The sequence below is a fragment of the Myotis daubentonii genome, chromosome 9 (genome assembly GCF_963259705.1).
Source record: "Myotis daubentonii chromosome 9, mMyoDau2.1, whole genome shotgun sequence".
NCBI classification, from domain to species: Eukaryota; Metazoa; Chordata; class Mammalia; order Chiroptera; family Vespertilionidae; genus Myotis; species Myotis daubentonii.
Window position 1 is genome coordinate 80,164,949 of NC_081848.1, and position 26,522 is coordinate 80,191,470.

At 38.1% G+C, this 26,522-nt stretch overlaps 1 protein-coding gene across 1 annotated transcript in view; it reads right to left on the reverse strand.

Moving 5' to 3' along the window:
• The window catches only part of TOP6BL (TOP6B like initiator of meiotic double strand breaks), a 49,780-nt gene extending 24,191 nt beyond the window's left edge, over window positions 1-25,589 (reverse strand). Inside the window, exons 1-7 of the mRNA XM_059709983.1 lie at window positions 25,409-25,589; window positions 21,561-21,614; window positions 12,907-13,016; window positions 5,211-5,294; window positions 2,255-2,310; window positions 1,801-1,872; window positions 390-592 (exon numbers count right to left, since the gene is read on the reverse strand). Of these exons, the coding sequence (XP_059565966.1) occupies window positions 390-592; window positions 1,801-1,872; window positions 2,255-2,310; window positions 5,211-5,294; window positions 12,907-13,016; window positions 21,561-21,614; window positions 25,409-25,589 (760 nt within the window). The remainder of the gene's footprint in view (window positions 1-389; window positions 593-1,800; window positions 1,873-2,254; window positions 2,311-5,210; window positions 5,295-12,906; window positions 13,017-21,560; window positions 21,615-25,408) is intronic.
• Window positions 25,590-26,522: the final 933 nt, after the last annotated feature.

The window sequence follows — 26,522 nt, forward strand, 5'->3', positions numbered from 1 at the left end:
ATCTATCCTGTATAATGCTGCTAGAAACTCCTAAAACATTCAATGGTTTCCCACTATTCAGAGAACAAGGTTCACAATCTGTAGTGTAGCATTCAATATCCACCATATTCAACCCCAAACGACTTTTCCAGCCTCATCTCTTCCTCTTGCACCATTCATTCCATGCTTCAGGCATATGGGATAATATGAAAAGAGTGTGGCACATGTGGCACATTTTATAGTTTTCAGTTTCTTGGAAAAACTTTCAAGCTTGGCTTGCATACTGGATTTTTGTTTTTATACAAATCATGCTAGCTTTTACACTCAGTTTATATGCTAAAGGATTTTCTAAAATTTGGGCATAACAATTCATTTTCAAAGACAATTATATGAATTCTGTCATCAAAAGGATATGGAAACTGAAGAAATCCTATTCATCAGCTGGTTGGAAGAGACCTTTGGGCAGGGACACACAGCAGCAGCTGGAGTCAGTATCAGCTCTCCCAACAAGTCCACACCAGCCACGTCATTGGGGATGAAAAGCATTACTGGATGTCCTAGTACAGGATGGATTCTGCTGCAGAGTAATTGAGTTGTACCAAATTTTGGTCTACTGTCAAAAAACAAGGAAGACAAATTTAGCTTTTTTCCTCAAGAAATTATTTTTAAAGGTATTCAAAATTCCTTTTATAATCTCTAGCATATGCATAACCATATAACCCGCCATATCAATAACTTGCGTCCCACTCAGGGAAGCACAAGCAATAGACAGAGCAGACAAATTGGCATTTCAGGAATGGTATCATGGCTCCTGCTTTCTCTGCCACTAGTGGCAGTTTTATATTCTCAAAAAATGAATTTCATCCACTAATTACTCTATGGTTCTAAGCAGAAGTTTCCAAGATCATTCAGAGATCAGCGTGGCAGAAGTGGGATGAGGAGGTTCCTTAATCACAAATAACCCTATTCTCAGATGACTGCTCCCACACATGCTTCCCCTGACGAGGTCTGAAGTTACTGTTTGATAGCAATAATAAGAAAAAATTAGGACACCTTTCTCTCCTAGAAAGAATCTAGTGAAATTTAATATTTGGTTACTTTCCAACAGTTCTTTTCTAAACACAAAAGAGTACTGAACCCTTTTCTCTCTCCAAACTAATCAGGTTGCCCAGGGAAATGTGTCTACAAGCATCGTCTCTTTCAATAAAGCTCCGATAACAAGATGTCTACCTGTAATGAATGTATGATACTTTAAGATTACTAAAGAAAGATATGGAGTGAGGGTGTTGTTTTCTGCACGTATTAAAGAATAAAAAATATTCTAATGGAGGTGTTCTGTCTATCCCATATTATATACCACCTCCTCCATGGATTTATTTGCAGTCTGAAGAACGTGGAGATAGGGAGAGAGATTTCCAAACCTAGGCAAAATGCTGATGCACAAACAATAATACACAAAGAATTTCTTTGTAGTCATTGTATCTATCTAGCCAAGAGTTCAAGTACCTTTTAAATTCAGCCCTCTCTTCTCATGTGTAAATAGGGTTGTAATTAGCAGGGTATGTTTTGTTTCATTTACAGGAGAAAATAAGGCATGGAAAGGAGAAAGAACATGTCCTCAGGTCAATCAGAATATATTCAAGGAGCCAGGAATAACAGTTTTCAATATAATTAGCTTAAAAGTTTTACTTTATTTTTCTTATACAGACTCTGACATCTGGCACTAAGAAATGACAAGTGAGACCATTTTTAATTTCTGCCACATTTATATTCATAATAGGAGAGTAAAACAGGGAAAGGAACAATGCTTTCCCCCTTCACCTCATATAATGCTGATAGTTTACGACAAGAGCAATTCCATTCGACAGGTTCAAAGTAGGTTCATTCTCTGCCCTGCAAAGCAATAAAAAGCTAAGCCATATCTCAAAAATTCTAATACCAATTTCTGCCTGGTACAAATTTTGGTAATATGACTACTACCACCCCCAGAAATTACTGGAATTCAGTAACCAATTAACCAAGGGAAAATGGCAATTTTTAAATTCATTCACTCTAGTAAAAGGGAAAGACATAAAAGGTTTAGATGAATGTATTTACTTATTTTAAAAACTAATATAGAATAATAAAATATGGAGGGGGGGGTCTCAGAATAATAGTTTCAAAGTGAACTTGGCTTAATAAATCAAACTGTGAACCTATTGGAAATAGGACAATAATGACTGAGAAAAGCTCTAGAGCTATGGCATAAACTTAAGCCATGGATTGAAGGACTTACTCAAAGATTTCCGTGGAGAGGATACCATTCACCTTTACAATGAAATTAAATCTAATCTGTAAAATAAATGGTGTGTGAGATTTAACACGAACCAGGATAGAGATTTAAAACTTCCATACCTAAAGGAGATATTTTTTATATCACCTTTTTTTCACTTACACCATCCCTAAACATAATTAACACTTGTCTGTGTTCAAAATCTGTCTCTTAAATATATTGCATCTTAACACTACAATTCCAAGCAGTCACAAATTACCAGGAAATCCTACCGTTTTGTCTTCTGTTCCCCTAATGTATCTTTTCTTCCCTTTCTTAAAGGAACTATCAATTTTCTCCCTATTCTTTCCATTGTTATCATACAAGAAACATTCCACACTTATTTTCTTTGCTTTTTCTTCCCCTACCCCATCTGACATTTTTGTCCTCCCTCCAACTTATTTCACTGTCTATTTCCTACCTTCAACCTACATTTTTCTTTCTATATAACATAGTGGGTAATAAGGGACTCCAGAGCCAGACTGTGCTCAAATCCTGGTTCTGCAAGTTATTTAACCTCTGTACCATAGTTTCTTCAGCTATAAAATGGGGATGATGATAAAACCTAATTCATGAGGAATGTTGCAAGGGTTGAATGAGTATGTGCATGGAGAACACTTAGAATAGTGACTGGCAAGAAATAGCACTGAATCCTGCTGACAACAAAAAAAGTAAGAAGCCAGAAAAGTAAGAGGGAAAAAAAGGAGAAGTAATATAGCATACTTAATTGTATGCATCTTTATAAACACATCTAACTGCAGATAATAAAAATTTTGCTCTCCCAAGTTCAAAATACTTTATCAAAATTTCCTTATCTGCTCTTACTATCTTACTTATATAAAAACCATGGGTGGTGTTCATCACATCCAGAACCGCAACGACCAAGCGGAAGGAAGTCAGTCCCGCAGGGGTTGTCTTGGCAATGGCTGCGCCCCCCTCCCCCGCCCCACCCAGCTGTTTCCCAGAGCTGTTTCCTGTAAGGGCGGGGTTTGAGGCAGGAACCCACCCTGGGAGCATGGAGGCATAATCTTTCTAAAATGTGCCACGCCAGCACAGCCAAGGGTGAACCTGAGTCAGGGCAGCTGAAAGGCTTAGAAAAGACAGACAAGAGAATGAAAGCCGGGTCTCGGTGGGACGCTGCTTCTCTGAGAGACAGAGACCACGCCCACAGCCATGCCTTTATTTTATAGCAGATGCTACCAGGCAAAGTAAAGGCATGACCAAGATGTTTACAACATTCTCCTGGGTTTCAATCCTACTCAACTACATGCACCTGAACTCTATCAAGCCTACATAACTCAGGCACATGGGGCCATGTGTTCGGACCACAGGTTCAAGCTTACAACTACAGCTGTTGGCTATAATTGTGCTGGAGGGCCCGCCCTCCAAGCTGGGACTTGCACGTGGCAATGAGAGGACTGTGCCCTCTCATCAGTCCAAGGCTTGAACCTATCCAAAACACTGTAGTGGCTCCCTACAATAAAGTTTTAATTCTGTTTCTTTGTTACTAATGTTGTGGCTCCACCCCGTAACAAAGAAATAATTTCTGGAGGATGAGGCCCAGGAATCAGGATTTTAAAAAGATTCCCAGGTGATTCTAATGTGCAGTCAAGGTTGAGAACCACTGCTATAGATAATACTAAAAATATATCTAAACGTGCAATTCTTTGTCCAAAAAATGAGCATGTTCAAAAATTAAATGAAGAAAATTTGGATATACTCGATGGAGATTTTCACACATATTTGAGTGATGATTCCATTGATTCCACAGATGATGCTGAAAAGGAAAATTTTCCCATCGAATTTCTTAATAGTATTACTCCTTTGGGAATGCCGTGTCATAAATTAAAATTGAAAGTGGGTGTAATCATCATGCTATTGAGAAATCTCAATAGCAAATGGGGTCTTTGTAATGGTACCAGATTTATTATCAAAAGATTATAACCTAACATTATTGAAGCTGAAGTATTAACAGGATCTGCAGAGGGAGAGACTATTCTAATTCCAATAATTAATTTGTCCCCATCTGACACTGGCCTCCCATTTAAATTGATTCAACGACGGTTTTCCATGATGCCAGCATTTGTGATGACTATTAATAAATCACAAGGACAAACTCTAGACAAAGTAGGCATATTCCTACCTGAACTCGTTTTTGCACATGGTCAGTTATATGTTGCTTTCTCTCAAGTTTGAAGAGCGTGTGATGTTACAGTTAAAGTTCTAAGTACTTCATCTCCCTCTCCCTCCCTCCCTCCCTCCCTCCCTCCACTCTCTCAGAAAAAGCAATGGAAAAATATCCTCTGGTGAGGATTAACAACAACAAAAAAGTAAAGAAATAAGAATCCAAAAGAGAATCTCTGTATCCAAGGGCTCCCAACTATGTCACATCACCAACATCAAGATTGCCTTAGGGACACAGAAACCAAATCAATTCAATATTAAAAGTTGTAATCATGTCATTAAAAGAAAGAGAATCAACTAGGTCCTTCCATGTTTTACAGAGTAGAGGTCTCTTGAAAACATGACTTAGCCCTGGTCGATTTGGCTCAGTGGATAGAGTGTCGGCGTGCAGTCTGAAGGATTGCGGGTTCAATTCCAGTCAAAGGGCACATACCTCAGTTGCAGGCTCAGTCCTCAGCCCTAGTTGGGGCTCGTGTGGGAGGCAACAAATCGATGTGTCTCTCTCACATCGATGTTTCTTTCTTTCTTTCTCTCTCTCTCCCTCTCTCTCTCCCTCTCTCTCTCTGCCTCTCTGCCTCTCCCTTCCCTTCCAGTTTCTCTAAAAAAAAAAATCAATGGAAAAATATCTTCAGATAAGGATTAACAAACAAACAAAACAACAAAGAATAAAATAAAATACTAAAAAAAAAACATGACTTAAATAAGAGAATCTTTATTGTGCAAAATAACAGCTTACCTTAGGGTGCACCAGGACAATTTTGCGTAAAAAATTCTTTATAAGCAGACTATCTGTCATCAAAGTTCTTGGCTTTTCATCAACCTGTAACAACACAACAAAACATCCACCACTTATACACAAACTCAAAAGCATAAATGAATCAAATTATGGTATTGCTTCCTATAAAAATAACACCTCAGAAAGCTTTTCAGACATTCAAGGGGAAACATCTTTGGGTCTTAGAATTAGACACAAAAGGAAATCTAACAGCCATCACTTCTTAGGTTAAAGTACTTATTTTATGGACCTTCAGGAGACACATGAACAATGATTATAGTAAAACCCACAATATCAAAATTACCTTCAGGAACAAATTTAAAAGTAATTTAAAGTAATTCAGGATGAACCTGAGAAAAATAACATTTGTATTAAGAATATGAGTGAAGCCTGGCTGGCGTGGCTCTGTGGTTGAGCTTCTACCCATGAACCAAGAGGTCACTGGATCGATTCTTGGTCAGGCACATGCCTGGGTTTCAGGCTTGATCCCCAGTAAAGGGCATGCAGGAGGCAGCTGATAGATATTTCTAGCTCTCTATCACGCTCCCTTCCTCTCTCTAAAATCAATTTTAAGCCGTAACTGGTTTGGCTCAGTGGATAGAGCGTCAGCCTGCGAACTGAAAGGTCCCAGGTTCGATTCCGGTCAAGGGCATGTACCTTGGTTGTGGGCACATCCCCAGTAGGGGGTGTGCAGGAGGCAGCTGATTGATGTTTCTCATCGATGTTTCTAACTCTCTGTAAAAAATCAATAAATATATTTTAAAAATAAAATCAATTTTAAAAAACATATATAAAAAATTACTTAAGTGACCATGGATAAAAATATCACTTGCTGTAACCGGTTTGGCTCAGTGGATAGAGCGTCAGCCTGCGGACTGAAGGGTCCCAGGTTCGATTTCAGTCAAGGGCATGTACCTTGGTTGCGGGCACATCCCCAGTGGGGGGTGTGCAGGAGGCAGCTGATCGATGTTTCTCTCTCATCGATGTTTCTAACTCTCTATTCCTCTCCCTTCCTCTCTGTGAAAAATCAATAAAATATATTTTTAAAAAAATCACTTAACTGCTCTGGACCTTATTTCCTAATCTGCAAAAGAGGGGTAATACCCTTTTACCTCACAGAACTATTTTAAGGATCAAATAATCTGAAAAAAAAAATATATATATATAGAGCCTTAATATGCAAAATATAAAACCCTAATATGCAAATAGACCAAATGGCGGAATAACTGAACAACTGGTCGCTATGATGTGCACTGACCACCAGGGGGCACACACGGAACATGGCAGATGTCGGCAGCAGGCAACAGAGTATGGAACATGGCGGGTGTTGGCCATGGTGGGATGGTGGAGCAGGTGAGCAGGGGTGCCTGACCAAGGCAGGGTGACGGTTGCTGTCATCAGGGTGGGCCTCTGGTGATTACTGAAAATTCTTTGCTCCTGTGTGCCACGATCCTGCCTGATGCACCTGCTGCTGGCACCAGCCCCGATCGCTCAGCTCCATCAGTGGGTGCAAGCTGTGGCTGCCGGCCTCAATCGCCCCTGAGGGCTTCTCCGCCTTCCCCTGCTCCTGAGGGGTAATCTGGGCAGCAGCTGTCGTTCGCACCTGCTGCTGGTGCCAGCCCCAATCACTCCATGATGTCAGCGGGTGTGAGTGGGCCAGCGCTGTCAGCACATAGGAATGGTGGGAACGGGGCTGCCTGCTGGTAGAGAGGGGACCAGGGGCCACGGTGGGAGGGGCTGAGACCTACCCTTGTGCCCACCACGCCCTTGCAGCCCACAGTTCCTTTTAAGGTGCACGATTTCGTGCACTGGGCCCCTAGTATGTTATACGTGGTAATAATAATAATAGATACCACTTGTTGAATGACTACTAAATGGCAAGCATTGTGCAGGTGCTATATACACATTATCTCCCAGCAATCCTGGAGGTAGGTATTACTATTCCTTCTTTGTAGATTTAAAACAAAAACTGAGGCTCAGAGAAGTTAAGTAACTTGCCTAAGGTCACTAAACTGTTCAGTGTTAGAGCCAGAATTTGATCCTTAATCTATCTAAAACAAATTTTCCCATGCTCTTTCCAATATACCCTGACACATCCTTATAAATATAGTAAGATTTACCATCCAATGAAGGCTTTCTCTATTCCTGAAATAATGCTAAAGTATCTTATTTATATTACCTATAACCAATATTTTCAGGATGAAAAAATTGGGGCTCAAAGAAGTTAAAACTTTTGCAAGCATACCTAATCTGGCTCCAAAGCTTTAGTATTAACCACTTCCCTAGATTAACTCACTATTTTTAATATTGTGTCCCTAAAACCAAAATTGGAGAGTGTCCCCTGGAAAAGGGGGAAGTCCAGAAGAATAAGAAGAAGAAATAGAGTCAGAATTAGTAAGTTCTTATTGGTGGCTCAGAGAATACAGAGCCATGTACTGGGTACATAGTAAAGAAAGAAAAAGGTCCAATCTCAAAATCTCATAATAAAGAGAAACATGCAAATATTTAATAAAGGATAAATTATAACACCTTTTATAAATACACTGAAAAAAAGCTCAAGAACTGTGTGATGGGTTGGGGATAATTAGAAAAAAACATTAGAAAAAAGGGGTTATAATTATTAGAAAAATTTGGAAACCAATCTACAATTATTCATACACATAAATAGTGGTAATTAAACGGTAACTGCAGCACACATCATAGTCACATCCTTCATTTAAAATTTTTTATTATAAAATGTTCAAACAGTAGGAAAGCAATGATCTTTTAAAAGCATTTTCTGTACTTAACACTTCCAAAACAACTTCTTGGAACAGTTTCAAACTTCTGTAACCTTGGTGATTATAGGGCGTGTCATAGAAAGCACTAATTATACTAGCAAATACATGAAAGTTCCTTGAGCAGCTACCAGAGAGGAGCTACAATTAATAATGATGAGAGCTACCATTTAATGAACACCTGCTAGATGACAAGCAGTTTATATGCAAGCAGAAAACACCCCCACTTTATTGATGATAATGAAACTAAATAAACTAATTAATCTGTCCAAGGTAACATATAGCTCGTTAAGTGGCAGAATTGGTATTCAAACCTAGATCTGATTATCTCCAAACCCCACATTCCACTATGCAATGCTGCCTCTCCAAAGAATGTTCATTTTCTATGCATATAGCTATCTGAATCAGATATCGCATAATCTGCCATTATTTTTTATGGATTTTGGCAGGCAATGCTTATGCATGACTACTGAATATATGTATTTATTCACTAATAAAACACTTAATGTTGCTTATTATGCACCTAGGCCTACAGAGATAAAACAATCTCAATTGGAAGAGTTCACAGTAAGTAGAAAAGACATACAAATAAATAACTTTATGACAACATAAAAAGTTTTATGATTTAAATATATAAAAAGATGCTAAAGAGATACAAGAAGGACTGGCACCTAATCCAGACGAGAAGATAAAGAGACCTAAGGTCAGGTCAACAGAGGACAGTTAACATAAAGCAAATAGCTTCTTTTAAGATCTCATAAATTATTGAGACAAAGAGAGACAGAGATGGCCAGGCAGACAGGCACACTTTGACTGACTGCAAATTCTTTTATGGCCTTTTATAATTGTGTGTTAGAAACCCAGTACCCCAGCCTGACATACCTACAGAAGCAGTGAATTTACTTAAGTGCTCTTAGTAAAAAACAGATGCTGCCAGCCCTTGGCAGCAGAAACCACCATTGAATTATATGTTTCAGCCTTTACCTTTAAATACAAGTCTAATTATATGATAGAATATGGGAGCTGTTTTATATTTTGAAACCTGAACTTATGCAGTCATGGGACCTATATGACTTTCTAGAAGAGTCAATCAGTGTCTCTTGTCTTTAAATAGATAGACAATAGGTAACTACATAAATATGTATATATATATATTAATACGTGTGTATATATATATATAAAGTCTACCCATTTTTTTCATTTAGTATTATAGCAAAATATAAGTGTCCTATCTAATAATAGATAAACAGGGTAATTGATCATACCTTCACTACATCTCCCATTGGCCAATCAGCACGATATGCAAATTAACCACCAACAAAGATGGCGGTTAATTTGCATACATAGGCTCCAAGTGGCGAAGCCCGAAGACTGAAGGTGAGCCGGAGCCGCGAAGACGGAAGGCAGCTCCAGCCGGGGCTGCAAAGATGGAGGATGGAAGGCGGCTCCGACTGGAGAGAAGGCCTGGGTCTTGGATGCCGGAGGAAAACCGGTGCCGGCAGCCAGAAGGGAAGGCCTATTGCACGAATCTCTTTGTGCAACAGGCCTCTAGTATATAAATAAATATAAAAATGGGTAAAGATGTCAAGAAAATCCTGTAAAATCAAATTTTGTTTGTTACCCAGCCTAATAGACCTCAAGATGCAGTACTGACTCAGCATAACCAAAAACCCTACCTCTCTTCTAAATGAAGCTTTTCTCAGTCTTTCCTGAGATTAGCAATTCTCTCATGCCCAAAGCAGATTCTTTATTACTAGAGGCCTGGTGCACAAAATTCGTGCACTCGGGGAGGGGCAGGTCCCTCAGCCCAGATTGTAAGAAGGTGCAGGCCAGGCCGAGGGACCCCACTGGTGCACGATTGGGGCCAAGGAGGGATGTGGGAGGTTGGCCAGTCAGGGAGGGACTGCGAGAGGGCTCCAGGGCATGTCCAGCCCATCTCACTCAATCCCAATCACCCGGACCCCAGCAGCAAGCTAGCGTCTGCCCCCTGATGGTCAGTGCATGTCACAGTGAGCAACTGAGCAGCTTTAGCATATCATTAGCATATTACACTCTGACTGGTTGAATGGACAACTGGATGACCAGACACTTAGCATATTAGGCTTTTATTATATAGGATAGCTTTTTCATGGATGTCTGCCATGAACCTTGCTACTTGACACTTCTCCCCAATTGAGGTATATATAATGAAATCTTTCACAATCTTCTTTCTCTCTCCTCTTACTATCTTCAAATACCTTTATTATTTTTTAATCCACCTGAGGGTATTTTCCCATTTATTTTTAAAGAGAATGGAAGAGAGAAAGACAGAGATAAATATTGATGTGAGAAAAACACATTCATTGGTTACCTTCTGGAGGAACCCAGACTGGGGAGGAGCCTGCAACTGAGGTACAAGTAAGTGCCCATGACAGAAATCAAACTCTGGACCCTTTAGTCCGTAGGCTGACACTCTATCCATGGAGCCAAACTGGCTAGGGCTTCAAATACCTTTAAATAGCTGCCCAGTACCAGAGACAATGGAACAAATGCTTTCAGGAAATCCTTATTCCTCTGAGGTTATATTTCTCTTTTACAAACTCTCTCCATCCATCACCAGCTGACTGCTGAGCACTAAACTCACAGTTTTCCTCTGCACTTCAAGTCCTGCCATCATTTTAGCTGATTTCCACATCCAAGTAGTTGACCAGTCCAAGCAACAATTTAAGTCTCACAATTCCCTGGCCCCTTCAACTTCAATAATCTTGACTTATACTCATTTCCAGACATACATTTCCATAGTCATAGCTTGAAACTGTACCATTCTGGAAACCTTAAAATGAAATATTCCATTTTTTAAAATATATTTTATTGATGTTTTACAGAGAGGAAGGGAGATAGAGTTAGAAACATAGATGAGAAACATCTATCAGCTGCCTCTTGCACACCTCCTACTGGGGATGTGCCCGCAACCAAGGTACATGCCCTTGACCGGAATTGAACCTGGGACCCTTCAGTCCGCAGGCCGATGCTCTATCCACTGAGCCAAACTGGTTAGGGCTGAAATGTTCCATTTTTATGGGAAAAGGTGTATACCAAGTTGTTAATAGTGGCTACCTTGATTAAGTCAAATTATTTGTGCTCTAAATGCTCACTTTGATTTTCTTGTGGGAAACACTGCTTTTGTCATAAGGAGAAAAAACACACACAAGAGAAACTTTATTACTCTGATGACAACTTCTTATTCTTTCAAGTCTCTAAACCCCTTATAGTCAGAATATCTGTTTTTCAGCCTCATCAAGACCTAGATCTTGACCCCTTCCCACTGGGTTAGGTACCCTTCCTCTATGCAATCATAGCATTCAGTGCTTACTTCTACCGTGATGCATATTACACTGTATTGTAATTACCTGTTTATCTTTTCCTTTAGATTCCAAGTGCCTTGGGATCAAGTAACATGTTTTGGAATTATGTACCTTCAATATCTAGCACAGTGAGACCAACTTGAACAAAAACAGGTTTCTGAATAAATACTGGAACAGCATTGATCAATGCGTAAGGCTTGTTCAAATTCTGTCACTTAAGTTTTGTAGGACCTTAAGAAAGTCAAATTCTGTGAATCTCAGTTTTCTTACCTATAAAATGGGGTGATAATCCTTGTCCTATCCACTTCATAGAGTACCAGGAGGCTTAAGTAATATAAAAATGTTAGGATTGTTCAGACTGACTAAAACACGTGATCTCCTTTTTTAGAACTGCTTTCCTTGGTTCACTGGCATCAGCTATTTTATTGCTATTTGACATTAATAGTTTCAGAGCTGACTAACCATTAATTGCTCCAGATTGTTTACCCTTCAGTTCCCCTAAAGAAGATAAGGCACAGTCAGGGATATTTGTTGTCCTGATACCATATCCATTCCTTTTGAAGCATACAATTGTTCAAACATGTAGAAAGGCCCCTCAAGTGCTGTTTTGGGAGAATGTTTACGGTACTCTAATTCTTTATGTCTCCGCCAACTCAAAGGAAGGAAAGGGGAACTTACCTGCCCAATAGGAATCATTGGCATTTTTAAAGTATTCCAAAGCCCAGGCCACACCTGTTATGAACTGAATTGTGTCACCCCCAAAATTCATATATTGAAGCCTCGCCCTCCAAGTGGCGGTGACTGTATTCAGAGATAGCACATTAAAGATGTAATTAAGCATAAATGAGGTCATAAGGGCAAGGCGCTAATTTGATAGAGCTGGTGTCCTTATAGGAAAAGGAAGAGCCCTAGCCAGTTTAGCTCAATGGATAGAGCGTTGGCCTGTGGAATGAAGGGTCCCAGTCAAGGGCGTGTGCTGGGGCTTCAGGCTCCATACTCAGCAGGGGGCATGCAGGAGGCAACCAGCCAATCACTGATTCTCTCTCATCATTGATGTTTCTATCTCTCTCCCTCTCCCTTCCTCTCTAAAATCAATAAAAATACATTTAAAAAAATAAATTCAGAAGAGGAAGAAATACCAGACAGCTCTCTCCAGATATGTGAAGAAACAGTGACAAGGCACTTTGACCTTGGACTTCTAGCCTCCAGAAGTATAAGAAAATAAATTTCTGTTCACCTAAAGAACTCAACTTTAAGCCACCCAATCTCTGGTATTTTTTTATAGCAGCACAAGCAGACTAATCCAACATCTTAAACCAATTAAATCAGTACCTTTTGGAGTGGGACACAAATATTAATATTTTGGAAGCTCCTAGATGATTTAAAATTTGTGCAGGAAAGTTTGGGAATTAATGCCTTATTTCATTTCAAGTTTGAACTGTGACGCACCTAAGCTTTTCTTTCCTGTTACTAGATTTGTATAAAAAAGAACCAAAATAACAATGATTTATAGAACCACACACAAAAAAAACCTGCCTCAAAAGTCATCTGGAAAGGTGTTACCCTTGAAATATCCTGAGAATAGCTGACTTCCTCTGAAGTCCAATTCAGTTTTGCAGAGGATCCAGGCAGTATAGATTGCATTTCTGTGTGAGAAGAAATGGTGACAAAATAGAACAAACAGTTTGGACAAGCACCAGAATTTCTGGAATTGTTTATTAAACTTAAGAGCCAAGAAGGCTTTTCCCTGATGAAAAGATTATCTGCAAAATTCAAAGTATGACTGGAAATAGCTATGCATCAACAAATTGCTTGAACATTTAGAATTACATTATGGGGTTAAGACATTTAATCTCATGTTTTCAATTTTTCACATTTGCTAAATCATTTGTATTTTCAGTTACTTTCCACAAGGTCATATCCAATGCCAGAAATCTTCAGAGTTCTATCTGATATTCTTGTATTTTTTAAATAAATTCATTATTTAATAAACACAAATCCAGCAAGTGAGCTTATTTAGAACCAAAAGTGGAAAAATTCAAGAATGACCCTCTCAGCCACCTACTAATATATTGTTATTTAATAAGGTACTTTTTAACAAAGAAAAACAAATCTTGCTACTTTAATTCATAAATTAACCACCTGGTGCATTTACATGTGTTGACTCAATTATATTTCCACAAGGCATCAGTGAGTCCTGGGTCATCAACAAAGAGTACCTCAAAGTATGCACAAACTCTTCTTCCTTTCCGTACCCTGACACTCATATTACAAAAGGAAAAAACAAATTTGCCATTTTATAAAATGCCATCCTTATTTCATCTCTACAGTAGTATTATAAAGAACTAACTATAAATATAGATATCTCAGATTCCACAAGTTCTACTTTGTAAGTGAGGTTGACAATAATGTTATATAAGAACTCAACTTTAAGAATGTAATAATAGCCCGGCCGGCATGGCTCAGTGGTTGAGTGTTATCCTATGAACCAGGAGGCCATGGTTCGATTCCCTGTCAGGGCAAATGCCCAAGTTGGAGCTTCACCCCCAGTAGGGGGCGTGCAGGAGGCAGCCCAATCAATGATCCTCTCTCATCATTGATGTTTCTCTCTGTCCTCCCTTCCTCTCTGAAATCAATATATATTTTTAAAAATATAACAACAAAATATATCCCCAAACGCCACAACTTTTTCCTAAAGCATTCATACTATATATCTAATAAAATTTTAATCATCTCAAAAAGTATGGATATTAACCCAGCCAGTGTGTCTTAGTGGTTGAGTGTCAACTTTGAACCAGGAGGTCACAGTCCAATTCCCTATCAGGGCACATGCCCAGGTTGCAGGCTCGATCCTCAGGGTGGTGTGTGCAGGAGGAGCTGATCAATGATTTTCTCTCATCATTGGTGTTCCTATCTCTCTCTCCTCCCATTTTGAAATCAATAAAAATATATTTTTAAAAAATTTTAAAGGACTTTACCAAGATCAAGTTCTATCAATCTTAATGGGTAATATTTTCTTGCCATTAGTGTGCTTTTCAAATATAATTCAGTCACAAAGCCCAGGATAATATGGTAACAAGGTTATGCTACACTGAAGTTTAATGAACTTGGCACTGAACCAGGATACCTTACGTCAATCTTTACCACTTATGAACTTTCCGACCTAAGGCCACCCCTTTTTTTCTGCGAATTGGTAACCTTTCTGTGAAATAAAAAAAATATTGTTCCATTGTTCCCGAATCCTATTTCTCTTTGAAGGAGTAATACAGCAGAATGGGGAAAACATGTAGATATGTGAAAAAAAGGCTTGTCAATAACTTTGAATTCTCCAGAAATCTTAATAACAATCCTATATAATAAAAGCCTATATAATAAAAGTGTCCGACTGTTCGACCATTTAACCAGTCGCTATGACACTCACTGACCACCAGGGGGAAGACGCTCCGACTGGTAGGTTAGCTTGCTGCTGGGGTTTGGCCGATCGGGACTGGGCGAGACGGGCCGGACATGACCTGGAGCCCTCCTGTGGTCCCTCCCCAGCCCCCAGATCATGCACCAATGGGGTCCCTCAGCTTGGCCTGCGCCCTCTCACAATCTGGGACCTCTTGGGGGATGTCAGAGAGCCGGTTTTGGCCCAATCCCCGCAGGCCAGGCCGAGGGACCCCATCAGTGCACGAATTCATGCACCAGGCCTCTAGCTTTAAATAAAATATGTGGTTATTTGGGAGGGAAATCAATTTCAGTTGCCTTATCCCATACATACATACATACACACACACAGAATCAAGATAACTGACAAAAGAATTAAATAAAAGCCTCCTATTTCAAGATAAGTCGAGCATATATTGAAATCTCATCTTCCCATTCAAACATATAAAATGATAAAACAAATATTTTTAAATTTTAATAAATATACAGTCATAGTAAGAAAAACGGAAGTGAGAAATCTTTATAGACCAGACATGGAAAGGTATTCCCTCATCTTCTGGAAGAAAAAAGAGAGGGATTCCACAATGGTAAGTAAGGACCAACGACGCACCATATTTGGGGTCTGGACTAAGAAAAAACAATAGGGCTAATAATGCGACACATATAAGTTTAAGAGCAAGAGCCACACAGGCCATACATAGGAGATCTGATAACCAAAACAAAAACAAAGACCAGACGTGTGCTGCCTGCTTACCTGAGGGGTGGTTAAAGCCAAGTAATGATGGTAGCAGCATCAATGATGCAGAATGAGGGCTATAAAGCCATGTCATATAAGTGGGGATGGGACTCAGAATTACATAATCTATTAAGATGCAAGAGCTTTGTATCTTGACCCCCACAAGCAAAGTTTAATCTTACAATATACAATTAACAGTTGAAAGCAAAAATAGTAACACTGTAAGGCAGAAATTATGACATTTGAAAATGCCCAAAACAGAGCAAAGAAAAATAGTTTTGACAAAATTGTCATAATTTAAAGATGCTTTGATTATCTCTATCAGTGATGGCGAACCTTTTGAGCTCGGCGTGTCAGCATTTTGAAAAACCCTAACTTAACTCTGGTGCCGTGTTACATATAGAAATTTTTTGATATTTGCAACCATAGTAAAACAAAGACTTACATTTTTGATATTTATTTTATATATTTAAATGCCATTTAACAAAGATAAATCAACCAAAAAAATGAGTTCGCGTGTCACCTCTGACACGCATATCATAAGTTCGCAGTCACTGGTCTATATAGAGGATCCAAGAGAATCTACAGATAAACAATCAAAATTAAAAATGAATACCATTTGTAATAGCAACAAAAACGATAATAGGAATAAATATAACAAAATTCACATAAAATCTTGAACATTTCTCAATAGTGAGGTATGATTAGATAACCTTAATAAGGAAAGGAGTAAAGAAATATTAAGGAAGCAAAAGAAGAAAAATTCATTTATTTTAACTTATTTGATCTTCACTTAATCGTCTCTTTATAAAATCTTGTCAAGTGTTATGCAAATCTGGCAGTAAGAGACTATTTAGAACATATCAAAAGCCTGAAGACTAAGTATGGATTTACGGGGTAACCAATGACCTGTGAGTCCACAAACTCTTCTTTACTTCTAAATATGAAGCTGAAATAAATCTCAGTTTCCCCATCTCTGAAACAGAATGGTGATAATACTTAAGTCTGACCTACCTCATTCAAGAATGAATGAGATCATATCTACAAAATGAACTCCTGATGGAAAAAGTGTTAGATATGTATTGCACTTAGAGTTGTTGACCTTGGAAGATATAAAATTCTATCTTTTTAATCTTTGAATATGAGAATCTCAGATTTAAAAATTAAAAGTAAGTCAGACATCCAAGAGCTCACTGTTGTGAGTTTCTCACTCAATTTTGAGCAAGCCTGGACCTGTCAATCTAATGTACAAAAAGCACCATTCCTCACTTCCTTTCCCAACAAATTAACAAAGACTACAAACAAAACTAAACTTTTTAAAAATAGGCTCCGTGATGCCAAAAGGGTGAAGTACAGGATAAAAGCTAAAACTGAACTATCATTACCATATAACCATATGTCAACAGCAAAGCTATCTCCCCTATTTACAAGGGCTGTTAATTCTTATTAGTGTTTTGAAGAATAATAATAATAAAAAAAAGCCATACATTTTCTGACTTGGGACAAACACTAGAATATTTTTTAAAATAAATGCCAAGCTGCATTTTAGTAAAGAGTTAAATTATGCCAATAAATATGGGAATGAGGAGATATTTATTTTATTTTTTATTTTTAAAACATATTTTTATTGATTTCAGAGAGGAAGGGAGAGGGGAGAGAAAGACAGAAACATCAATGATGAGAATCACTGATTGGTTGCCCCCTGCACGTCCCCTACTAGGGCACATACCTGCAACCTGGGCATGTGCCCTTGACCAAAATCAAACCTGGGACCCTTCAGGCTAATGCTCTATCCACTGAGCCAAACCGGCTAGGGTTTGAGGAGATATTTAAAAAGATAAATGTGGTGACTTGGGGGGAGGGGTGTGGAGTATAGGGGAGATAAATAGTGATAGAAGGAGGCTTGACATGGGGTGGTGAACACACAATACAGTGTACAGATGATGTGTTGTGGAATTTACACTTAAAATCTGTATAATTTGCCAAAACCGGTTTGGCTCAGTGGATAGAGCGTCGGCCTGCGGACTGAGGGGTCCCGGGTTCGATTCCGGTCAGGGGCATGTACGTTGGTTGCGGGCACATCCCCAGTAGGAGATGTGCAGGAGGCGGCTGATGGATGTTTCTCTCTCATCAATGTTTCTAACTCTCTATCTCTCTCCCTTCCTCTCTGTAAAAAATCAATATAATATATTTTAAAAAAATCTGTATAATTTAATCAGTGTCACCCCAGTAAATTCAATAAAAAGGAAAAATGAGATAAAATCAATCAAAGTAATATGAATAGAAGAGGCAAGAAAGAAACAACAAAATAGAGACCTATATATATGGCTTTTTTTCATATTCCCCCATCTCATCATTCTCTTCTACTCTTTCTTTTCATCTTTTCTTCACTAGAGTAAGGACATGATAGGAAGTAGCTTCTAGACCTAGGCAAAAAGGGCAAACTAAAACCATCATGTTTCACCAAATAGATATTTATGATAGAAGTGGTTCTATATAAATGGATAAACATATAAATAAATTAATATATAAATGGATTTCTACATAGACAAGTATATAATGCAGCATAATCTATATATATAAAAGGCTAAGTGACCATCTGTCCATCTGACCATCTGGTAGACATGACGTGCACTGGCAATCTATAATAACAAAAGGGTAATATGCTAATTAGACTGAACGTCCTTATGGGTGTCATTCCGGACGTCCTTCCAGATGAAGGTGGGGCTGGAGCAAAGCCCAGGTCCCGGGTGCCAGAGGGAAGCTGGTACCAGCAGCTGGGGGAAAGAAGGCGTACTCTTGCACAAATTTTCATGCATCGGGCCTCTAGTACATAAATTAATATAAAATAATGAGAATTTTTAAACACAAGAATTTATCTTAATGGGCATCATCCTTCAAAGTATAGAAGATTATTCTAATTCACAGAGGACCTCAAATCTGGTTGGAGGTATTTTATTCTAATAAGCAATCAAGAGGAACATAAAGCTCTGTTTTAATTAATATATATTTTAATATATAATAATTCTATAGTATAAAAAGCAAACTTAACAAAAAATCAATTCGATTAGACAATGAAGAAGCCAAAGAAAAGTCAAAAATTGAAGCCTGTAGAATTATGAGAATGTTAGTGCTATATCACTGCAAGAAATGCAGCTATTATACAGCAAATTAGTTTTCAAGAAAATGAACCCCTTTTTAGACATGTCACACATGATTTTTCAGAGGGACTTTCAAATGGAATAATAGTCTAATTGACAATAAAAGCCAGAAACATGTTAGTAATAGAAAGGGAAAAAAATAAGTTTCATTAGCATAGAAATGATCATTAAAGTCCCAAAAGTATCAAAGCTATCTGAAGTAAATGTAGAATAATGATGCAGAATAATGAAGGGAAGAGAGTCATAATGGTGACTGAACTTTAGAAGAATATCTTTTTAAAAAATATTTATTTTTAGAGAGAGAAAAAAAACATCGATTTGTTGTTCCACTTATTTATATATTCATTGGTTGATTATTTTTTTAATATGTTTTATTAATGTTTTAATATGTTTTATTTACCGAGAGGAAGGGAGAGGGATAGAGAGGTAGAAACATCGATGAGAGAGAATCATCGATCAGCTGCCTCCTGCACACTCCCTACTGGGTATGTGCCCACAACCAAGGTACATGCCCTTGACCGAAATCGAACCTGGGACCCTTGAGTCCGCAGGCCAACGCTCTATCCACTGAGCCAAACCGGTTAGGGCTATGTTTTTATTTTATAATCCACACCCGGTGATATGTTTCCATTGATTTTTAGAGCGAGAGGGAGAGAGAGAAAAGCATAAATGTATGAAACATTGATTGGCTGCCTCCTACACGATCCCCGACCTGTGAAGGAACCTGCAACCCAGATACGTGCCCTGAGTAGGAACTGAACCTGCAACTCTTTGGTGTATGGTACAATGCTCCAACCAAATGAGCGTCCCAACCAGGGCCATTGATTGATTCTTGTATATGCCCTGACCAGGGATTGAACCCACAACCTTGGCATATTGGGATGCTGTGCTAACCAATTGAGCTACCTGGGCAGGGCCTAGGGAAATATCTTCTAAGTTACCAAATAAGCACCTAGAACATACGTACCTCCATAATAGTACTTAAAGCATTGTATTTTATTTTCAGAGCTACCTCTCCCTATGACTTCCTTGTGACAAGATGTTCAATAAAGGTTTACTGGATAAAAGTATAACTAGTTAGGGACCAAAGAAGATAGAAAACAAAAAACAGAACACATACCATTAAAGATTAGGAAAATAGGGAGGTTTTCTTGATTATTATTTATTAATCTAGCATAAATAAAACACCCAGAAATATGAGCCTGTTTGTATAGAAATTGATCTGAAGTACTCCAGGTCCAGAGAAAAAGTACCTTGATACAACCTTGATAGAATAGATTGAAAACTAAAGGAAACTGATGTTGAATGGCTCTACAATATACTAGTACAGTTCCCCTAAAGAGAGGTCAGACCTTCTTTTAGGCAGAGAGAAATCAACTGAGCAATGAAGTAGATATAACGTAGTTAACGAACTAAATTCAGAGGCACACTGTTAATTTTGTATAAGTACGTAATTCTTTAGCATCAGAAAATCTGATGGTTAATGAATCAGCCATCAGAGACTTCCAGATGAAGCTAATTAAAGAATATAAAGATTTGTGAATGGACCAATTTATTTATTTATTTTTTAAATATATTTTATTAATTTTTTACAGAGAGGAAGGGAGAGGGATAGAGAGTTAGAAACATCAATGAGAGAGAAACATTGATCAGCTGCTTCCTACACACCTCCTACTAAGGATGTGCCTGCAACCAAGGTATATGCCCTTGACCGGAATCAAACCTGGGACCTTTCAGTCCACAGGCTAATGCTCTATCCACTGAGCCAAACCAGTTAGGGCTGTGAATGGACCAATTTAAAGCAGTTTGAAAATATTAAGGAATGCTAAATAAATAAATAAATAAATAAATAAATAAATAAATAAATAAATAGTAATAAAGGCATAATGACTGATGCATAAGCTAGAAAGATAAGGGATTCAAATTCTGGTTTTGGACAATTTCTTTTGTGAGCTTCAGTGAGTCATTTCTGTTGCTAATTAGTAAGAACAAATAGCAATATTGAGTGGATGTTGGTAGTATTAAGAATCCTAACAGCCGAAACCGGTTTGGCTCAGTGGATAGAGCGTCAGCCTGCGGACTGAAAGGTCCCAGGTTCGATTCCGGTCAAGGGCATGTACCTGGGTTGCGGGCACATCCCCAGTGGGGGATGTGCAGGAGGCAGCTGATCGATGTTTCTCTCTCATCGATGTTTCTAACTCTCTATCTCTCTCCCTTCCTCTCTGTAAAAAATCAATAAAATATATTTAAAAAAAAAAAAAAAAGAATCCTAACAGCTGAAGAGAAAACAGGCTAACGTTGGCTACTAAATGTGATTAAGACTCAATTTTTATTGTGTACTTGATGTGCAGTACTTCCTCTTTGGACAAAAGCCATCTCCACTTCATCACAAGACTATAAAAATATGATTAAATAATCCTGACCGGTTTGGCTCAGTGGATAGAGCGTCAGCCTGCGAACTGAAAGGTCCCAGGTTCGATTCTGATCAATGGCATGTACTTTGGTTGCAGGCACATCCCCAGTGGGGGCTGTGCAGGAGGCAGCTGATCGATGATTCTCTTTCATCAATGTTTCTAACTCTCTATCTCTCTCCCTTCCTCTCTGTAAAAAAATCAATAAAATATATTTTTAAAAATATGATTAAATAAATATGCATATAGTTGCTTTGATTTTTAAAGTAACAATTACATTAAGTCAACATGAAACAAACTGTCTTAATGCCTGTATAAACAAAATAAATAGGTGATTATTCCATAAACTATACTCAATTCATTATCTTCTCTCTAGTATTAACAATGATAATAAAACCATTCCCTTATATTGTACATGGCTTTTAGTCTCATGGAAAATGGGTAATTCTTTACCTTTTAGGAAGTTCCTGTAGAACAAACCACCATAAATGCTTTCTGCAGAAGCAACTATAAAAAACAAACAAGAAAATATCATAAATAAAACAATTAAATGGATTTTATCTAAAGAATCAAAGGGAGCCTAAAAATACGGCTTATAGACACAACATAAAAAAGGTGACCACTACTAATGAGTTCAGTAAAAATGGAGGCATCATAGAAAAATTATGAAATCACATGACTGTTTGGGGGCAGAATAACTTCTTGGAGATGGGACCAAATAGCAAGTCTTTTCACTTATATTCAATACCAGTACTGCCTCTTTGGATATTACTATTCCCAGTAGGAAAGGGATTTAGAAAGACTGCAAACTGTAGCTAGTAAATAGAGTATATCATGCCAATAACCCATATTCCAGTGTAAGATTCAATAAAAAATTTTGGCTTTCTTTTAACCAATTTACTCATTAGTAAAAAATACTTTATTAGACTATCAGGTAAGAATTCTCTGTATCTAGAGTTCTAAATTGGAACGTTAGGACATTTGGAGCAATAATTCTTCTTGGGAAGAAGGTGAAGGAAAAAGCATACCCTAAGAAGGGGGAAATGATGAGAACTACATGGAGGCTTTTTTTCCAAATTGAATATGTCCTCTCACTGAAGAATGTGATTTGATAATTAAGAATCTAATCATCACTGCCAAATGTGTCTATCCCTCAAGAAAGTTGTATTCTTTAAGCAGGGAAAAAAGGTTGAGAATGTGACTAATGGCTACTGTACTGAGTAGCACAGATATAGAACATTCCCATTATCACAAAAAGTTCTATTAGACAAGCAATGTCCTAGATTTTGAATGATCTGGACAAATGGTACATACTTCAAAAGGCATAAGTCCAAGTAGCATAGAACATTTAATAAGAGACAATCATCTATTTTTTTTCTTAGTGTTCCTCACAGGCATACACTGGCCATATCTTAAAGAAGAGTGGGTCATTGGGACAGGGATGGCATGTAGGAGTAGATCTATACTAGTGATTTGTGAGGAGCTAGAACATTAACAAGAAAAATTAACAAAATCTGTATGTCTTGCAGCATGTTCATGATATTTTTCAATTGCATGTCACACTTTTTCTTCTAACACCTTCTCTTAGTTTTAAGAAGTATCATGTCAACAACTGTTGAAAATGGGCACTTTTGGTGCACATGCTTAAGGAAAACAATCATCCTACACTCCATCCATCCCCCAGTTTTCAGCTATACTTCTGTTTCTGTATTAAAGTGCTGTCATTCAAAGATGACAGTAGAGACTAATTTGTAGAACACATTTTTAGAGCAACAGCATTCCCCAAAATTCCCTCTTTACAACAAATGATCTTAAAAAACAAAAAATTTTTAAAGAGCTATAAGGTCAAATATGTTTAGGAAATGTTATACATAACCCGTTTTGAATGATTCACAGTCCATGATGGCATATTAAAGGCTCTGAGAAGATCTAAAGTAATGACACTTTAGATTCCACTTTGTAAAGTATTTGATTGTCTAACAGTTAGACTCTAACTGCTATGCTGTATACCCGATACTAATACAAAATATTGTAAACTGTAATTTTTAAAAAAAACTCCTTGATTTTAACTGGCATGCCCCAAATGTAGATGACTACATTAGCTCCTTTCTCCTAACTCATATACACATCCTGTAGCACACATGGTGGGAAACAATCTAACAAATAACACTTGTTAAAGCCTTCAACAATTACTGATGGAAAGAAACCATGTAAGCATTTCTCAGCTTCTCATGGATGGATCATTCCAGTAATAAAATTTGCTGGTTTATTGGAAAGTTGAATTTTGTGCCTCTTTTAGAGATTTTGAAGAACTAAGCCCCAATACCTATCACTTTTTAAAAATATGTTTTAATTTTTTTTGAAAGAGAGAAAGGGAATGTGACAGAGAGAAATATTGATGAGAGACAAACACCATCGATCTTGCATGCCCCTACTGGGTATTGAGCCTGCAACCTGTGCATGTGCCCTGACCAGGGCTTGAACCAGTGACTTCTTGGTTCATGGGTCGATGCTCAACCACTGAGCAACACCAGCCTGGAAAGCCCCAGTACTTGTGAGTATGTCCTTATTTGGAAATAAGGATGTCATCAAGTTAAGATGAGGTGGTACCAGATTAAGGTGACCCTAAATCCCAGTGCTGTCCTTATAAGAAGACACAGACACAGATTAACATCAGGTGAAGACAGATGCAGAGATTGGAGTGATATGTCCACAAGTCAAGAAACACCAAGGGCCTGCCAGTAGCTAGGAGAGAGACATGGAATAGATTTCTCCTTCAGAGCCTCCAAACAAGGAACCAAATCTACTGATACTTTGATTTTGGACTTTTAGCTCCGTAACTGTGAGGGAATACCTTTATTTTGTTTTAAGACACCCAGTTTGTGGTACTTCGTTACAGCAGCCCTACATAAGTAATATTCTATCTACCTGGTGAGACTATGACCACGTGAATAGAAAAAATCTAGAAGAATATATATTGAATGTTATTTAATAATTATCACAAGAGGTAAGACTATCAGAAAGTCTCACTTTCCATAATATATACTTCTGTAATGTTGGAATATTTTGTGAGAAGCATATATCACCTTTCCTCCTATCAAAGGAAAAAAGGAAGGGAGGAAGAGAGGGAAGGTGGGAAGGAGGGAGGGAGGGTGGGAGGGAGGGAGGGACGGAGGGAGGAAGAAAATAACTACAGAGAGATCAGAGACAGTCCAGAGAAATGCTCCCTATACTACATGGGTTGAGGAAATCCATTAGGCTCAAAATACCTTTGGAATGGGTTTCTTGCCAAAAGATAGTGTGGCTCAAGTCCTTTGCTTTGAGTGAAATAAAGTTTATATTAGCAAGAGTTTACTGGATTAGAATCAATGCATAATCTAAAACAACCATATATAGACCAACATCAACCTAGCCACATAGCTAACCATCTTTCTCATGAATGGTGGAAACTACGTCCAGTCAGAGTGGAGTTCATGTAGAGTAGAAGCAAACCAACCTATCATACCTCTCTTGAGGATGTTTACTGACAGGTACACAAAGAGAAGACATGTGATTATGGTTCAGGTGAGAAAATGTCTTGTAGAGCCTACAGTACTACCCAATCTCAACTGGGACTCAGGGTGATTGCCTCCTCTAAGGTTTTAGGACAACTTCATTCCAAAGTATCCTTCAATAAATCTACACACACACACACACACACACACACACACACACACCCCAAAACCCAAACAAACAAGGAAGTTATCACTTTACAAGTTCAAGAAAATTAGTTTCAGAGTCACTCAATACATTAGCTTCTCTGAAAAGTTTAGGCAAAATGGCAAAAAGAATAAGTGCCAAATGGAAGAGATATGTATTTTCAAACTAACTGCAAGTTAGGATTATCAAAGTATGCACTATTCATCATTTTCTTTCTTTTGTTCCTCCATTATTTTTTTGGCTTCTCCAACTACTAAAGGCTGGACATGAAAGAAAGGAGATAAAATATAATGTAATATCATTTTGCTGTAAAAGAGGAGGTGAAAACCAAAAGCAAGAGTGAGATTATTTCTGAGCAATTTTACCTTAAGCCAGTAAAATAAAGGATCCTGTGATGTCATTCTACTCAAGTTTTCCTATATGACACATTTGTAAATCTATCAGCAGATACTTATTGCATAATCATTTAAGTTTTTTAACTATGGAACAACCCTGAAGTGGTAACATAAAAGATTATGACTAATTGAATTTTTAAAATAAACTATAACATAAATCATGACAATCAAAGATAGAGAAATCAACATTTTTCTTCCTCCACTTACTAGTTGTTACACAATGAAGAGTATTTTCCTGTTGCTTAGAATTTAATGCTTCTATGGAAATCGCTAGCTGTCCTTCTAGCAATGCTCCATTTGCTGTTTCACACTTCCAGTGAATTATTAAATATTTCAAAATCTGAAAAGGGCATAATTCAAAGAAAACACAATCTTCTTTAGAAATCATGATAATAAAATTATGATAGTTAATAATTTAATTTCAAAAAATAATCTTGCTTGCAAAATGTCAGATTTACACTCGTTCAGAACAAAGCATTGTGTCTAAACAGAAGAAATAGCTTAGGGAGTGACCTAAAGGAGACAGTGAAATTCAACACAATGCCCAACAAGACAGGAAGTGGAGACATCAAATTGCTTTATTCAAAGAATAAGTTCATCTGGAAATAATTTGAAAAATTAAGTGGGGATTTGTTTTTCTGTCTCTTTTTTTTTTCTTCCCAAATAAAATCAAACATTAAGTTATGACTCATCTTTAGCTTTCATTAAATCAACATTTCTGACGGTCATAATACTAGTTCAGAACACTGGCTCTGGAGGTAGATGCCTCTTTTTTAACCCTGATGCCCCAATTCTAGCATGTGACCATGGGAACTTATTGCTCTGGATCTCAGCTTCCTCGTTTATAAAAATGAGAACCACATACAGCTACTGCTGAACGTGCAAACTGCTTAATACAGTGCCTGGCATGTAGTAAATGCTTAATAAATATTACCCATTATCCTATATAATAAAAGGGTAATATGCAAATTGACCCTAACAGCAGAACAACTGGGAATGACTGGTCACTATGACACACACTGACCACCAGGGGGCAGGCGCTCAATGCAGGAGCTGCCCCCTGGTGGTCAGTGCGCTCCCACAGGGGGAGCTCTGCTCAGCCACAAGCCAGGCTGATGCCTGCAAGAACAGTGGTGGTGGCGGGAGTCTCCGGCCTCCTCAGCAGCGCTAAGGATGTCTGACTGCAGCTTACCTCTGCTCCCTGCTAGCAAGTGGACATCCCCCAAGGGCTCCTGGGCTGCCAGAGGGATGTCTCAGCTGCCAGGTCCCCAGGGGATCGGGCCTAAACCAGCAGGTGGACATCCCCTGAGGGGTCCCAGAC